Source organism: Coregonus clupeaformis, chromosome 20, assembly GCF_020615455.1.
Source record: "Coregonus clupeaformis isolate EN_2021a chromosome 20, ASM2061545v1, whole genome shotgun sequence".
Lineage (NCBI taxonomy): Eukaryota > Metazoa > Chordata > Actinopteri > Salmoniformes > Salmonidae > Coregonus > Coregonus clupeaformis.
This window is the reverse complement of record NC_059211.1, coordinates 22,772,494-22,790,731: the sequence shown is the minus strand read 5'-3', so window position 1 is coordinate 22,790,731 and position 18,238 is coordinate 22,772,494. Positions and strand designations below refer to the sequence as shown.

The window sequence follows — 18,238 nt, the reverse complement described above, 5'->3', positions numbered from 1 at the left end:
CTTTACCGGGAGCCCTGCCTTAACCGGGACCCAGATCCTAACCGCTGTCTGCCTATATCCCCCCAGAGTTACCTGGGAAACACAGGAGATATTGTGGCTCCGAGGCGCTATGCTCGGCACTTTGGGAAGGCTGTCTAGAACTTTAGGATAGAGCCATCGGTGGCTTCCGGATGTTTGCCCCTCCCACCCAAATAAATGAAATGAATCTGACACAAATTACAAACGTTCAGTTTCTAGCTAGTGTTGGTTGGAAGAGCAGAGCTGTATTTGACCAATAGGAGTGAGAAGACCAGCTGAATGGCTAAGGGATACACAGTAACCCATTTGATCCAGATGATTAGTTTTATCTACAGTCCAATCGGATACAAGACCGAACTCAGACAGCTTTACACTGAGGATTGTACAAATGTTTTCCTCCTGTATTGAGTTTGAATTCTTACCTTCATCCCTCTCTCTCTCTCGCCCCGCCCCTTCCTCATTCCCCCCCCCCCAACAGTGTGTCCCTCCACCTGTAAGCATCGGGCCTGTACCCGACATGGCCACTGCTGCCACGACCAGTGCCTGGGAGGCTGCTCGGAGTCAGGCAACGCCAGCCGCTGTGTGGCCTGCCAGAACCTCCAGCACCAGGACACCTGCGTGGACCGCTGTCCACAGGGATACTACACCTTCAAGGGCTGGCGCTGCGTCTCTCTCTCCTTCTGCCAGGACCTCCACAACCAGTGCAAGAACGGAAAGGGCAACGACTGCCACGAGTACGTCATCCACAACGGAGCCTGCATCCCAGAGTGCCCGTCAGGATATACCACTATCAACTCTACTACGTAAGTCTTAGATATATATATAACATGACAGCCATATACCACTATCAACTCTACTACGTAAGTCTTAGATATATATATATATAACATGACAGCCATATACCACTATCAACTCTACTACGTAAGTCTTAGGTATACAGTTCCTTCAGAAAGTATTCATACCCCTTGACTTATTCCACATGTTGTTGTGTTACAGCCTGAATTCAAAATGGATTAAATAGATTTGGTTTCTCACCCATCTACACACAATACTCCATAATGACAAAGTGAAAACATGTTTTTAGATTTTTTTTTCCAAATGTATTGAAAATGAAATACAGAAATGTCTCATTTACATAAGTATTCACACACCTTTGCCAGCGATTACAGCTGTGAGTCTTTCTGGCTAAGTCTCTTAAGAGCTTTCCACACCTGGATTGTGCAACATTTGCCCAAAATTCTTCAAGCTCTGTCAAGTTGGTTGTTGATCATTGGTAGACAGCCATTTTCAGGTCTTGCCATAGATTTACAAATAGATTTAAGTCAAAACTGTAACTCGGCCACTCAGGAACATTCACTGTCTTCTTGGTAAGCAACTCCAGTGTAGATTTGACCTTGTATTTTAGGTTGTTGTCCTGCTGAAAGGTGAATCCATCTCCCAGTGTCTGGTGGAAAGCAGACTGAACCAGGTTTCCCTCTAGGATTTTGCCTGTACTTAGCTCCAGTCCTGGATACTAATATGATGCCGATAGACATTGCCTCCTTGTTTGAGGATCCAAAGCATTTAGTTTTTTTAAATGTTATTTCTCACGTTATTAGCCCAGAACGTTCTTTACATTATTACATACAACCGGAAAGAGCTTTTAGATATCAGAGAGGCGGTAACTCACCAGCATTTCTACCAGGAATACGACTTTCCTGAATTGGATCCTTTGTTCATACTTATCCCAGAGGCTGCTGCAAGACATCACCGCCGGAGAAGAGGTATTCGGAGTGGACTTCTGGTCCGACTAAGGAGTTTTGCACACCATCCACCGCTTCCGAGTATATTACTAGCTAATGTTCAGTCCCTGGACAATAAAGTAGACGAGCTCAGGGCGAGGATCTCCTTTCAGAGAGACATCAGGGACTGTAACATACTCTGTTTCACGGAATCATGGCTCTCTCCGGATATACTGTCCCCGTCCATACAGCCAGCTGGGTTTTCAATACATTGTGCGGACAGGAATAAAGAACTCTCTGTGAAGAAAGGCGGAGGTATATGTTTCATGATTAACTACTCATGGTGTGATTGTGGTAATGTACAGGAACTCAAGTCCTTTTGTTCACCTGACCTAGAATACCTCACAATCAAATGCCGACCGCATTACCTCCCTAGAGAATTTTCTTTGGTCATCGTCACAGCCGTGTATATTCCCCTCAAGCCGATACCACGACAGCTCTCAAGGAACTACACTGGACCTTGTGCAAACTGGAAACTGCATATCCAGAGGCCGCATTTATTATAGCTGGGGACTTTAATGCAGCAAATCTCTACCGAAGTTCTATCAACACATCGCCTGCAGTACTCGCGATTCAAAAACTCTTGAACATTGTTACTCTCCCTTTCCGGGATGGCTACAAGGCCCCCCCCCGTCCTCCCTTCGGCAAAGCAGATCACGATTCTATTTTGCTCCTCCCTTCCTATAGGCAAAAACTCAAACAGGAAATACCTGTGCTAAGGTCTATTCAACGCTGGTCTGACCAATCGGAATCCATGCTTCAAGACTATTTTGATCACGTGGACTGGGACATATTCTCCGGTTTGCCTCTGAGAATAACATTGACGTATACAGTGCCCTCCACTATTATTGGCACCCCTGTTTAAGATGTGGTCGAGGACTTACAAAAATTCTCCTTTTTTTTTTAAACAACATAGAACACAAATGCAAAAAAAGAGAAAAATCCAACCTTTTATTTAAGTACATTACTTTGGTGGTATTTTTTTTTTTACACATTTAGAAAAAAAAAAACTTGAAATCATGTGTCCCACAATTATTGGCACCCCTAACAATTCCGCTGAAAATTTTAATTGATTTTTAAAAATATATATTTTTCTGTAGTTGCTAAAGTTGGTCAGGGTATCTAGGAACTTTTAATTAGTAATTCATGACTTCCTGTTTCCCTGGGGTATAAATATGACGTGACACAGAGGCCTAATTCTCTTACCCATTTGTCAACATGGCAAAGACAAGAGAACACACCATTCAAGTAAGGCAGATTTGTGTCGACCTTCATAAGTCAGGCAATGGCTACAATAAAATAGCCACTCGCCTTAACTTGCCCGTATCTACAGTCAGAGGAATCATTAAGAAGTTTAAAACAACTGGAACAGTGACAAACAAGGCTGGAAGAGGTCCCAAGTTTATCTTGCCTCAACGCACAGTGAGGAGGATGGTAAGAGAAGTAAAAAAAAGTCCTAAGCTCACTGTCACAGAATTGCATCAAAGAGTGGCATCTTGGGGTCACAAAGTCTCCAAAACAACCATCAGACGCTCTCTACATGCCAACAAGCTGTTTGGGAGGCATGCAAGGAAAAAGCCTTTTCTCACTAACACTCACAAACGTAAACGTCTGGAGTTTGCTAAGCGGCACTGGGTCTTCAACTGGGATCGTGTGCTTTGGTCAGATGAGACTAAGATTGAGCTTTTTGGCAACAAACACTCTAAGTGGGTCTGGCGTAAAACAAAAGATGAGTATGCCGAAAAGCACCTCATGCCCACCGTGAAGTATGGTGGAGGATCTGTGATGCTGTGGGCCTGTTTCTCTTCCAAAGGCCCTGGGAACCTTGTTAGGGTGCATGGCATTATGAACGCTTTGAACTACCAGGACATTTTAAATAAAAACCTGATGGCCTCTGCCAGAAAGCTGAAGATGGGTCGTCATTGGGTCTTTCAGCAGGATAATGATCCAAAACATGTGGCAAAATCTACACAAAAATGGTTCAGCAGTCAAAAACTCAAGATCCTCCCATGGCCATCTCAGTCCCCAGACCTCAACCCAATCAAAAACCTGTGGGGCGAGCTAAAGAGGAGAGTGCATAAGAGAGGACCCAGGACACTGGATGATCTAGAAAGATTGTGCAAAGAAGAATGGTCAAAGATCCCTCTCTCTGTGTTCTCCAATCTTGTGAAATGTTATAGGAGGAGATTAAGTGCTGTCTTGTTGGCAAAAGGGGGTTGTACAAAGTATTAACATCAGGGGTGCCAATAATTGTGGGACACATGATTTCAAGTTTATTTTTTTCTAAATGTGTGATTTTTTTTTTTTACACCAAAGTAATGTACTTAAATAAAAGGTTGGATTTTTCTATTTTTTTGCATTTGGGTTCTATGTTGTTTAAAAAAAAAGGAGAATTTTTGGAAGTCCTCGACCACATCTTAAACAGGGGTGCCAATAATTGTGGAGGGCACTGTATACTGACACAGTGACTGAGTTCATCAGGAAGTATATAGGGGATGTTGTTCCCACTGTGACGATTAAAACGTATCCAAACCAAAAACCGTGGATAGCTGGCAGCATTTGCGGAAAACTGAAAGTGCGAACCACCACTTTTAACCACTGCAAGTTGACTGGGAATATGATGGAATACAAACAGTCCAGTTATGCCCTCCATAAGGCAATCAAACAGGCAAAATGTCAGAGAAGAGACAAAGTGGTAGTCCCATGTAGCTCAGTTGGTAGTATGATTTTTTTTTTTTTTTATAATAATTGTATGCACTCACTAACTGTAAGTCGCTCTGGATAAGAGCGTCTGCTAAATGACTAAAATGTAAAAATGTAAAGTGGAGTCACAATTTAACGGCTCAGACACGAGACGTATGTGTCAGGGACTCCAGACAATCACTGATTATGAAGGGAAAACCAGCCACGTCGCAGACACCGATGTCTTGCTCCCTGTCAAGCTAAACACCTTCTTCGCCCGCTTCTGAGGATAACACAGCGCCGCCAACACGGGTTGCTCCAGAGGACTGTGTGCTCTCGTTCCCCATGGCCGATGTGATTAAGACATTTTAAGCGTGTTAACCCTCGCAAGGCTGCCAGCCCAGACGGCATCCCTAGCCAACCGCAGATCAGAGCATGCGCAGATCAGCTTGCTGGAGTGTTAACAGACATATTCAATCTCTCCCTATCCCAGTCCCCACTTGCTTCAAGATGTCCACCATTGTTCCTGTACCCAAGAAAGCAAAGGTAACTGCAATAAATGTCTATCACCCCGTAGCATTCACTTCTGTCATCATGAAGTGCTTTGAGAGGCTAGTTAAGGATCATATCACCTCCACCTTACCCGACACCCTAGATCCACTGCAATTTGCATACCGCCCCAACAGATCCACTGACGATGCAATCGCCATCGCACTGCCCTATCCCTTCTGGACAAGAGGAATAACTATGTAAGAATGCTGTTCATTGACTATAGCTCAGCATTCAACACCATAGTACCCTCCAAGCTCATCATTAAGCTTGTGGCCCTGGGTCTCAACCCCGCCCTGTGCAACTGGGTCCTGGACTTCCTGACGGGCCGCCCCCAGGTGGTGAAGGTAGGCATCAACATCTCCACTACACTGATCCTCAACACTGGGGCCCCACAAGGGTGCGTGCTCAGCCCCCTCCTGTACTCCCTGTTCACCCATGACTGCATGGCCACGCATGCCTCCCAACTCAATCATCAAGTTTGGAGACGACACAACAGTAGTAGGCCTGATTACCAACAACGACGAGACAGCCTACAGAGAGGAGGTGAGGTCCCTGGCGGAGTGGTGCCTGGAAAATAACCTCTCCCTCAACGTCAACAAAACGAAGGAGCTGATCGTGGACTTCAGGAGACAGCAGAGGAACACGCCCCCATCCACATCGACGGGGCCGCAGTGGAGAAGGTGAAAAGCTTCAAGTTCCTCAGCGTGCACATCACTGACAATCTGAAATGGTCCACCCACACACAGTGTGGTGAAGAAGGCCAACAGCACCTCTTCAACCTCAGGACGCTGAAGAAATTTGGCTTGACCCCTAAGACCCTCACTTTTACAGATGCACCATTGAGAGCATCCTGTCGGGCTGCATCACCGCCTGGTATGTCAACTGCACCGCCCTCAACCGCAGGGTTCTCCAGAGGGTGGTGCGGTCAGCCCAACGCATCACCGGGAGTACACTGTCTAAAGTCCTTAAAGTCCTGGCTGACCTCACAGCAGAGATGTTAAAGTCCTGGCTGACCTCACAGCAGATATGTTAAAGTCCTGGCTGACCTCACAGCAGAGATGTTAAAGTCCTGGCTGACCTCACAGCAGAGATGTTAAAGTCCTGGCTGACCTCACAGCAGAGATGTTAAAGTCCTGGCTGACCTCACAGCAGAGATGTTAAAGTCCTGGCTGACCTCACAGCAGAGATGTTAAAGTCCTGGCTGACCTCACAGCAGAGATGTTAAAGTCCTGGCTGACCTCACAGCAGAGATGTTAAAGTCCTGGCTGACCTCACAGCAGAGATGTTAAAGTCCTGGCTGACCTCACAGCAGAGATGTTAAAGTCCTGGCTGACCTCACAGCAGAGATGTTAAAGTCCTGGCTGACCTCACAGCAGAGATGTTAAAGTCCTGGCTGACCTCAAGCAGAGATGTTAAAGTCCTGGCTGACCTCACAGCAGAAATGTTAAAGTCCTGGCTGACCTCACAGCAGAGATGTTAAAGTCCTGGCTGACCTCACAGCAGAGATGTTAAAGTCCTGGCTGACCTCACAGCAGAGTTTAGATGAATATGACAATAGAGGAGGAGGTCAAAACATCACACGTCTGTCTCGCTGTCTGATGTCCCCTGACCTGGCTAGGACGTATAGTGTCTACTCTACACACACCACATACATACATACATACACTCCTTACTGTATACTCCAAATCTCTGACTGACTAGGCCTGGGCCTCCTGGCCTGCTAATGGGCCGGGCTGGAGCGGAGTAACAACACCAACCGTGTGCCATGCTCCTATTTGACACCAGAGACTGTTCCCTTTGTGGCTCTGAGTGACTGGTCACCTGACGCTTTCACAGTAAACAGCAGGCTCTGGAACAGCACGGGCACAGAGCCTCTGTTGGTTTTCATTGGTCTGCGTCCCAAATAGCACCCTGTTTCCTACGTAGTCCACTTCTTTTGATCTATAGGGCTCTGTTCAAAAGTAACTAGCCTATACAGGGAATAGGGTGAGTATTTGGGACGCATTCTCAGGACATTTGGCTTTATTTCGACAGTTTAAACAGTTAAGTCTCAGAAAGAGACTGGTTTAGCAGAGATGAGGAGACATGACGTCTTCCCAAAGCCACACGCTGGCCCGTGATTGATGGTGTTGGTGTGTTGATCGTGTAGCTTAGTGTGTTCTGGGAAGGCAGCGGGCCGCTGTGGACTGAACGTGTTGCTGAATGTGTTAGCCAGCGTCTCCAGTGTTTGCTGCACTGTGTTGCTTTTTCCAGAGGACAGCATTGGTCTGAGCGCTGTTTAGCTTTTTCCAGAGGACAGTGTTGGTCTGAGCGCTGGGCTAGTCTAGGGAAATGCCCACCGTCCAGGTAGGTAAAGGTAGAAATACATTTGTTTAGGAGGCAAACACCACACACACACACACACACACACACACACACACACACATACTGGAAGTCCTGGAATGTACACTCTCTCATACTGAACACCAGAGCTGGGACCAAATCACTATTATTCGAGTCACAAGCAAGTCACAAGGACCAAGTCTCAAGTCGAATCCCAAGTAGAACGGGTCAAGACTCGAGTCAAGTCCAAGTCGTGCATTCTAAGAGCAAGTTGAATCGAGTTTAAGTCAAGTAAAATAAAATGTATGCATGCAACGACTTGTTCAACTACAAATCTTTGTCTATTTGTTGAGGCTACCAGACAGCCCTTTACATTATTTAGTCTACAACACATTTTCATTAGCCCATGTAACTGTAAAATAGGGACCTAGTAGCAGTCGTAAGGGCATGAAATCAGCAGAAGGCAAGGCAGGTTGACGTGATGGCAAGGCAGGTTGACGTGATGGCAAGGCAGGTTGACGTGAAGGCAAGGCAGGTTGACGTGAAGGCAAGGCAGGTTGACGTGAAGGCAAGGCAGGTTGACGTGATGGCAAGGCAGGTTGACGTGATGGCAAGGCAGGTTGACGTGAAGGCAAGGCAGGTTGACGTGATGGCAAGGCAGGTTGACGTGATGGCAAGGCAGGTTGACGTGATGGCAAGGCAGGTTGACGTGATGGCAAGGCAGGTTGAAGTGATGGCAAGGCAGGTTGACGTGATGGCAAGGCAGGTTGACGTGATGGCAAGGCAGGTTGACGTGATGGCAAGGCAGGTTGACGTGATGGCAAGGCAGGTTGACGTGATGGCAAGGCAGGTTGACGTGATGGCAAGGCAGGTTGACGTGAAGGCAAGGCAGGTTGACGTGAAGGCAAGGCAGGTTGACGTGATGGCAAGGCAGGTTGACGTGATGGCAAGGCAGGTTGACGTGATGGCAAGGCAGGTTGACGTGATGGCAAGGCAGGTTGACGTGATGGCAAGGCAGGTTGACGTGATGGCAAGGCAGGTTGACGTGATGGCAAGGCAGGTTGACGTGATGGCAAGGCAGGTTGAGTGTACTTTTATTTACAGCTCGTGGTGATCCAATGGTGAAAGCGCCATATCATACAAAATATACAAGTAGATTTATCAAATACTCATGGGCAATAGCCCAAAACAAATAGCCTCTGTATCAGGCTTAACCTGTCCAATCTGAACGGACACAGGTAAAGGGCAAGACTGCACAGCCTCCCCTTGAGAAACCAAATTGAATCTGTCTGACAGGAGCTCAAACAGGCAGGCCTACATAATATAACCACTTGGACCCCAGGACCATACAATTACCCAATTGGCAATTACAACCAATGAACGGGTTCTACAATGTAAAAAGGCAATTTATATAATACATTGGTACATTCTTCTTAATCAGACTTAATGATTATTAACGATATTTCAACACCATGCATACATGGAACAGTCATTTTATCTTATTCAACGTTCTGACTCCAAAGCCACGTAGCCTATTTCTATGAGCACTGAACTGCGCGTTTCTATTACACACAACAAACATGACAGAGACACAGGACACAGACACACGGAACTCCGACATAACCCGGGAAATATTAACAAAGGAAACCATACATTGAATTAAATAAACAGAACTTCTACCTCATGAGTCTTGCCATGTCCACTATAAACATCGCGCCCACTCATAGCAGGGGTAAGAAATGGTTAGCTAAATGAAAATGTATCGTAGGCCTATCAAACATGAAACAATGTTGTCTACGTGTTGCAATAAAAGGTACGGGGATGGAATGATGAAACACTAGCAATTATTGTAGTATTAGATGGACTGTAGATTGACCACATAGGGCCTATGCGTTTAAACATGTGAAAGCAACAGTAAAAATGTCAACAAGAGACAAAAAGATACTCTCCACTGGCGGGAGTTTGGAGAGCGCACATGAAGAGCCTCGCCACGGTAATAATTCATTTTACCAAGAAATTCCAAAATGCAAGCTCCGTAAGTAAATTATCAATTTCAAGCAATTGTTACATACCAAAAGACCAGTAGGCCTATGTTAGTAATTGTTGCCCCATTGCTGGTGAGCTTTGTAATGTAAACAGTTAACATTCTTGATCACCAATCAACTTTTGGAGCTGGATGTTTATTTATTATGGCTTTCCTCTCTTCCTACAATTTGACGTCTGCGCTGCACCCCGATCCGATCCTATAGCTCCCAAATACTCAACTGGCAGACCGGGGACCGGATCCGGACAGAAAACGGGGTCAATACGGACCCCTGGTATCATATAAACACACATAAGACATGGAAGAAGGCGTAGAATTGCAGGAAATGGGCTTTAAAACAGCAAAAACAATCTCTGTCCCATGCTAAATGTGTAGAAGTGCGGGAAACTAGTTTTAAAACTGCAACATTTTCTCTCTGCCAACAACAGGGGTGTGAACAGTTTGGAGTCGCATGGGTTATTTAGGGCGGCAGGTAGCTTAGTGGTTAAGAGCGTTGTGCCAGTAACCGAAAGGTCGCTGGTTCTAATCCCTGAGCCGACTAGGTGAAAAATCTGTCGATGTGCCCTTGAGCAAGGCACTTAACCTTAATTGCTCCTGTAAGTCACTCTGGATAAGAGCGTCTGCTAAATGACTAAAATGTAAAATGTAAAATGGTACTTGAGTACCCCTGCTATAGCTGTAGAGCAAATCAGCAATCTGTTGGCTATCTCACCCGACCAGTGTTGATTGACAGTTTGCTGCTCCAATCAGAGTGCTGAGTGTGCGTTTCACTAGCCAATCTGTTGCAGGTTATTTTTGCAAGGGCGATGCTGCAGCTACTGTCTCTGGCTGCGTGTAGAGTAATCCAACGTAGACTCTGTGACACAAAATGAGTGACAAAACATGACAAAACCTGGCCAGATCATTTCAAGTCATCAGTCTCATGTCAAAGTCGAGTCCCGAGTCTTGAGGCTCCAAGTCGAAGTCAAGTCTCAAGTTATTTTATTTTCTGTCAAGTCTAGTCTCAAGTCATCAAATTTGTGAATCGAGTCAAACTTAAGTCCAAGTCATGTGACTCAAGTCCACAACTCTGCAGCTTCAACATTCCTCCACTTCATTCCTCAACCTATTAAGCCTGACCTTAGGACCTTTCTAGAGCCACAACCCCAGGGAAACACCCTGGGACCTTCAATTCCTTCCTGACATTTTACCCACTGCTGATGGCTTTCCTCAGCATTTAGCCAACTAACAGAGATTACTAGGTGCTTCAGGCTATGAGGAAGAGAGATTCACAAAGTGTTCCAAAGGACATTTCTTAAAATCTCATACTACAGTACGTACTCAGAGAGATTCAGGCTCATCGTACGGTACGTTCTCAAGAGATTCACACACATGCCATCCAGTATGATAAGGAAGTTGCTAGATGATTATTTTCCATTCTGCAGCCGTTACGACATCAGGGACTGTTGAAGTTCTCCGCTGCTGGGCCGAGTGGGGGAGCGTCCGTAACCAGACACACAAATCACCCTCACAGACACACAGACAGGGCTGGGGCTGGGGCGCTGGCTGGGGCTGGGGGCTGTGGCTGGGCCTCAAGGGGCTGGCTGGGGCTGGGGCGCTGGCTGGGGCTGGGCCTCAAGGGGCTGGCTGTGGCTGGGGCGCTGGCTGGGGCTGGGCCTCAAGGGGCTGGCTGTGGCTGGGGCGCTGACTGGGGCTGGGCCTCAAGGGGCTGGCTGGGGCTGGGGCGCTGACTGGGGCTGGGCCTCAAGGGGCTTGCTGTGGCTGGGGCGCTGACTGGGGCTGGGCCTCAAGGGGCTTGCTGTGGCTGGGGCGCTGACTGGGGCTGGGCCTCAAGGGGCTTGCTGTGGCTGGGGCGCTGACTGGGGCTGGGCCTCAAGGGGCTGGCTGGGGCTGGTGCGCTGACTGGGGCTGGGCCTCATGGGGCTGGCTGGGGCTGGGGCGCTGACTGGGGCTGGGCCTCAAGGGGCTGGCTGTGGCTGGGGCGCTGGCTGGGGCTGGGCCTCAAGGGGCTTGCTGTGGCTGGGGCGCTGACTGGGGCTGGGCCTCAAGGGGCTGGCTGTGGCTGGGGCGCTGACTGGGGCTGGGCCTCAAGGGGCTTGCTGTGGCTGGGGCGCTGGCTGTGGCTGGGCCTCAAGGGGCTGGCTGTGGCTGGGGCGCTGACTGGGGCTGGGCCTCAAGGGGCTGGCTGTGGCTGTGGCTGGGCTGGGCAGAGGCTGTGAGCGGGGGGCTGGGGCAGAGGAGGCTGGGATGGCGAGACACTTTCTACATGCTACCTTTTCTTGAGCTAGGCTTGAAATCAGCCATCAGGGGTTAAGAGCGTTCAGCCCGTAACCCAAAGGTTGCTGGTTTGAATCCCCGAGCTGACTAGGTGAAAATTCTGTCTCTGCACTTGAGCAAGGTACTTAACCCTAATTGCTCCTGTAAGTCATTGGATAAGAGTGTCTGCTAAATTACTAAAATGTTATGTAAATGACAGAGGAATCACTGTGCAATCCTATCCCATCTCTCTCTCCACCAACCGCTAGCACAGCTGTTAGGCCGCTCTGCTTTCTAGACATTTCCGCGGCGTTCGTTCTGCCTTTCCACATGAATATCCATGACGACAAGCACGAATGAGGAATTTGCTCATCTTTCCTTGAAACACTGACGGCACTGCAGCAGCCCTAAGTCAGTCTGCAGAGTGCGGAGGTTCTCCGGGCTGCAGCTAAATACTAAAATATTTTCCCATGAGGCTCAGGACAGGTAGGCCCCAGGAAGTGGTGTTTTTTCCTGTCCAAGGTCACAGTGAGATGGATCAGAGAGTGTCTGTGTGTTTTCTTCAATACAACTACTTTAACATTTATTCTTTCTATGCTCCAGAGCATTAAGTTAGAAAGGTTCATTTATATATTACATTTTTTCTTTCCCTTGATCATTATATAGATTTTCCACTAGGCCAAATTTAAAGTCAGTGGAAAATCAAGCTGATTTGGTGTAAAGTAATAGAACCTGGATAAGATTGAACCGCTAATAATTAAGCAGAATTTAGTTCAATAGGAAAGGAACTGGGTGGCAACCCCAGGCCAAACTCTGGCTCAGAAAAACTGATTCTCAACCACTGTTGTGTTTCAAAGAGTGGCGTCCAAACTTTTGGGGCGTTTGGGGAGGGGTGGAACAGTGCCTACAGAAAGTGTACACCCCCCTTGAACTTTTCACATTTCACATCAGTGGGATTGAAATAGATTGAATTTTTACAATTTTTTAATTGATCTACAAAATGTTCCAGAATGTCTAAATGAAAATACAATTATACAAATGTGTACAAATTAATAAAAACTAAATAACTAAAATATAGTCATTGCATAAGTGTTCACCCCCTTTGTTTAGGCAAGCCTAAATGAGTTCAAGAGTACAATTTGGCTAACAAATTGCTTAGGGATGTCACCATGAGGCCATTGGTGATTTTTAAACGGCTACAGAGTTCAAGGGCTGTGATGAGAGAACTGAGGATGGATCAACAACATTGTACTGACTCGACAATAATGACCTAAATGACAGAGTGAAAAGAAGAATACAAATATACAGAGTATTCCAAAACATGCATATGTATGCAACAAGGCACTAAAGTAATACTGGAAGAAGGAAAAAACATGGCAAAGGAATACACTTTTTGGCCTAAATGCAAAGCCTTACGTTTGGGACAACACATCACTGAGTAACTGCCTCCTTATGTTCAATCATGGTGGTGGCTGCATCATGTTATGGGTATGCTTGATATCGGCAAAGACTGGGGAGTTTTTAAAGATGAAAAAAACAAAAACAGGATGGAGCTAAGCACGGGCAAAATCCTAGAGGAAACCCTGCTTCAGTCTGCTTTAATTCACCTTTAAGCAGGACAATGACCTACAACACAAGGCCAAATCTACACTGGAGTTGCTTACCAAGAAGACTAGTGAATGTTCCTGAGTGGCCAAGTTACAGTTTTGACTTAAATCTGCTTCAAAATCTATGGCAAGACTTGAAAATTGCCATCTAGCCATGATCCCCAACACCTTGACAGAGCTTGAATAATTTTTTTAAGGGGCAGATATTGCACAATACAGGTGTGCAAAGCTTTTATGAGACTTACCCAAGAAGACTTACAGCTGTAACCGCTGCCAAAGGTGTTTCTAACATGTATTGACTCAGGGGGTTGAATACTTATCTAATCAAAGTATATTCTTTATTTTATTTTATTAATCATAAAAATGTTATTTATTACCAACAGAGAATTAGGTCGCCAGAGAATGGTAATCCATGCTGCTAAACTAGCACGGGAACAATAGCCTGCTTTGTCTGGCAGCGGTGGACTCAGGACTGCTTTTAAATAGGTGGCTGTTAAGGGGGCTGTTTGACGCCATTGTCTCCCCCCATCGTTGAGTTTTGGAAGCCTGATTGGATTTCTGAAACTCTCCCTCTCTTACCTCTCTTATCCGTCGCCCCCTCCTGGGTATGTTTATACCAGGAAATATTTGTCGGAATTCACTTGTTTCTCGCAGAAGCCACCTTGGAATGGTCTGCTTGGGGAAGTTAGTCAGTCTGTCAGTCATGCAGCAATAACTCTTGTTCTATAATACGGCCCCACCGTCTCCCCTCTCAGCCTCACCCCTATAACCCCCACCGTCTCCCCTCTCAGCCTCACCCCTACAACCCCCACTGTCTCCCCTCTCAGCCTCACCCCTATAACCCCCACCGTCTCCCCTCTCAGCCTCACCCCTATAACCCCCACCGTCTCCCCTCTCAGCCTCACCCCTAAAACCCCCACCGTCTCCCCTCTAAGCCTCACCCCTATAACCCCCACCGTCTCCCCTCTCAGCCTCACCCCTATAACCCCCACCGTCTCCCCTCTCAGCCTCACCCCTACAACCCCCACTGTCTCCCCTCTCAGCCTCACCCCTACAACCCCCCACCGTCTCCCCTCTCAGCCTCACCCCTATAACCCCCACTGTCTCCCCTCTCAGCCTCACCCCTACAACCCCCACCGTCTCCCCTCTCAGCCTCACCCCTACAACCCCCACCGTCTCCCCTCTCAGCCTCACCCCTACAACCCCCACCGTCTCCCCTCTCAGCCTCACCCCTACAACCCCCACCGTCTCCCCTCTCAGCCTCACCCCTATAACCCCCACCGTCTCCCCTCTCAGCCTCACCCCTATAACCCCCACCGTCTCCCCTCTCAGCCTCACCCCTATAACCCCCACCGTCTCCCCTCTCAGCCTCACCCCTATAACCCCCACCGTCTCCCCTCTCAGCCTCACCCCTATAACCCCACCGTCTCCCCTCTTAGCCTCACCCCTATAACCCCCACCGTCTCCCCTCTCAGCCTCACCCCTACAACCCCCACTGTCTCCCCTCTTAGCCTCACCCCTATAACCCCCACCGTCTCCCCTCTCAGCCTCACCCCTATAACCCCCACCGTCTCCCCTCTCAGCCTCACCCCTACAACCCCCACCGTCTCCCCTCTCAGCCTCACCCCTACAACCCCCACTGTCTCCCCCTCTCAGCCTCACCCCTATAACCCCCACTGTCTCCCCTCTCAGCCTCACCCCTATAACCCCCACTGTCTCCCCTCTCAGCCTCACCCCTACAACCCCCACTGTCTCCCCTCTCAGCCTCACCCCTACAACCCCCCACCGTCTCCCCTCTCAGCCTCACCCCTATAACCCCCACTGTCTCCCCTCTCAGCCTCACCCCCTACAACCCCACTGTCTCCCCTCTCAGCCTCACCCCTACAACCCCCACTGTCTCCCCTCTCAGCCTCACCCCCTACAACCCCCACCGTCTCCCTCTCAGCCTCACCCCTACAACCCCCACCGTCTCCCCTCTCAGCCTCACCCCTACAACCCCCACCGTCTCCCCTCTCAGCCTCACCCCTACAACCCCCCACCGTCTCCCCTCTCAGCCTCACCCCCTACAACCCCCACCGTCTCCCCTCTCAGCCTCACCCCTACAACCCCCACCGTCTCCCCTCTTAGCCTCACCCCCTACAACCCCCACTGTCTCCCCTCTCAGCCTCACCCCTATAACCCCCACTGTCTCCCCTCTCAGCCTCACCCCTATAACCCCCCACTGTCTCCCCTCTCAGCCTCACCCCTACAACCCCCACCGTCTCCCTCTCAGCCTCACCCCTACAACCCCCACCGTCTCCCCTCTCAGCCTCACCCCTACAACCCCCACTGTCTCCCCTCTCAGCCTCACCCCTACAACCCCCACCGTCTCCCCTCTCAGCCTCACCCCTACAACCCCCACTGTCTCCCCTCTCAGCCTCACCCCTACAACCCCCACCGTCTCCCCTCTCAGCCTCACCCCTATAACCCCCACTGTCTCCCCTCTCAGCCTCACCCCCTACAACCCCCACCGTCTCCCCTCTCAGCCTCACCCCTATAACCCCCACTGTCTCCCCTCTCAGCCTCACCCCTATAACCCCCACTGTCTCCCCTCTCAGCCTCACCCCTACAACCCCACCGTCTCCCCTCTCAGCCTCACCCCTACAACCCCCACCGTCTCCCCTCTCAGCCTCACCCCTACAACCCCCACTGTCTCCCCTCTCAGCCTCACCCCCTACAACCCCCACCGTCTCCCCTCTCAGCCTCACCCCTACAACCCCCACCGTCTCCCCTCTTAGCCTCACCCCTACAACCCCCACTGTCTCCCCTCTCAGCCTCACCCCTACAACCCATATCGCCTCCCTCTCACCCCGGTTCCTCTCCCCCGGTCCCCTTCTCTCCCTCCATTTCTCCCTGTTTGTTTCCAGATGAGCAGCTAACGGCGAGATAGAGGCATTTCTTAGCATTAAGTAGTGTGACACTGGGGTTACGATCTGTTGAGGTGTGTGTGAGCACTGTAGACTAGAGCGAGGTTGGACGAGGGCCTTTTAGCTCATGTCTAAAACCGATACAGAACGTGTGGAGGAGATGGCTGCTCGGTCCCTGGCTGCTCAGCGGCGGCTGTTTTGTGAATGAACTGGCAAGTCCCCTTTTGCTCGGTCCCTGGCTGCTTGGTCCCTGGCTGCTTGGCGGCGGCTGTTTTGTGAATGAATTCCTGAAAGGCAATGCTATCAGAGCTCGGCAGATCAGCTCTCTGTATCAGAGGAGAAGAGAGAAAGACACTCACTGCGCCTTACCACAAAACACTTCCACTACACAACCACTTCCTCTCTCTCTCCCCATTTCTCTCTCTCCCTTTTGTTTCTCTTGTCACTCACTCTCGCTCTCCCTTTCGTACACACTCCCTTTCTTGCTCTCTCTCTCCCCCCTTCTCACTCGCTTCCTGGCTTTTTTCAATTAGGCACTCTACCCATCTTTTATTGACCAATGTTGACATCTTTCAGAGACAGAGACAGAGACAGAGACAGAGACAGAGACAGAGACAGAGACAGAGACACAGACACAGACAGAGACACAGACACAGACACAGACAGAGACACAGACAGAGACACAGACACAGACACAGACACAGACACAGACACCGGCGGGACAGAGACAGAGACAGAGACAGAGACAGAGACACAGACACAGACACAGACCAGACACAGAAAAAGACGAACACAGAAACAGAAGACACAAGAAGACACAGACACACAGAGACACAGAACAGACACACAGAGACACAGAGACACAGAGACACAGACAGACCAGACGAAGTTGGTACTCCAGCCATGTTGTTGTGCTGTTACAGCTCTAAACTACAAAGGGAAGAGGGGGATGAGGAAGTATCCCTTACATCATCTAATTCCCCAATAAGCCTTTGGCTTCATTTAATGAATTATCAAATTGAATTTAGAGAATTATACAAATCCCTGGATATCTGCACTCATTCAAAATGTATCATTCTATTTCAAGGTGTTGTTTGATAGTTGTTAAACATCAGAAGGAATTATTATCATAATTGGGTTTTACTGTACTTGGGGAGCGTACTGCAGAAACTGATGTCTAAATCACCTCTTATTATTTCATGGCTTCAAAGGAATCAGACCCATAGAAGTATAATGTCTTCTATTTCTGTGATCACATTGGTTGTGAATAAAACCCCATTCACAGACAGTTGGACTGTAAGTTGGCGTTCAAGTGAGAGATTCCCTAGCAACCGGTGATCCACATGATGCTGTGGTCCTGGTGAATGGCTCTTTCAGACGTGATCCATTACTTCTCCTTGAGCTGAGGAGCGGTCTCCAAAGCTGCTTGGCCCATGTTTACTTTGGATGGAAAATCAGTTCCTCTGGGTAGGGCTGTGGCGGTCATGAAATGTTGTCATCTGGTTATTGTCATGCAAAAGACTGCCGTCTCACGGTAATTGACCGTTAATTAATATTAATTAGTCTAAGGCACTGCATCGCAGTGCTAGCTGTGCCATTAGAGATCCTGGTTCGAATCCAGGCTCTGTCGTAGCCGGCCGCGACCGGGAGACTCATGGGCGGCGCACAATTGGCCCAGCGTCGTCCAGGGTAGGGGAGGGAATGGCCGGCAGGGATGTAGCTCAGTTGGTAGAGCGTGGCGTTTTCAACGGCAGGGTTGTGGGTTCGATTCCCACGGGGGGCCAGTATGAAGAAAAATGTATGCACTCTCTAACTGTAAGTTGCTCTGGATAAGGGCGTCTGCTAAATGACTAAAATGTAAATGTAACACTTTTAGCATCTCCAGGCCTCCATGCATACAAGCCGCTGATGCGCGCCTTTGGAACATCTACGTTTTAAAAAGTAGAATAAATCAATGTAATATACACCATCACAATAAATCCCTTTTTTATTTTAGTCAGGTCTAAAGAAAAATTATGATATGAAGAAAATGTATTTCAGAAGAACAGAATAGGAGTTGGCCTACTGTAT

General features: G+C 48.6%; 1 protein-coding gene across 2 annotated transcripts in view; it reads left to right on the top strand.

Moving 5' to 3' along the window:
- LOC121534131 (insulin receptor-like) overlaps positions 1-18,238 on the top strand; it is a 206,675-nt gene that overhangs the window by 152,416 nt on the left and 36,021 nt on the right. For both annotated transcript variants that reach the window (XM_041840613.2, XM_041840612.2), the window contains exon 3: positions 497-821. In XM_041840613.2, coding sequence (XP_041696547.2) covers positions 497-821 — 325 coding nt within the window. The remainder of the gene's footprint in view (positions 1-496; positions 822-18,238) is intronic.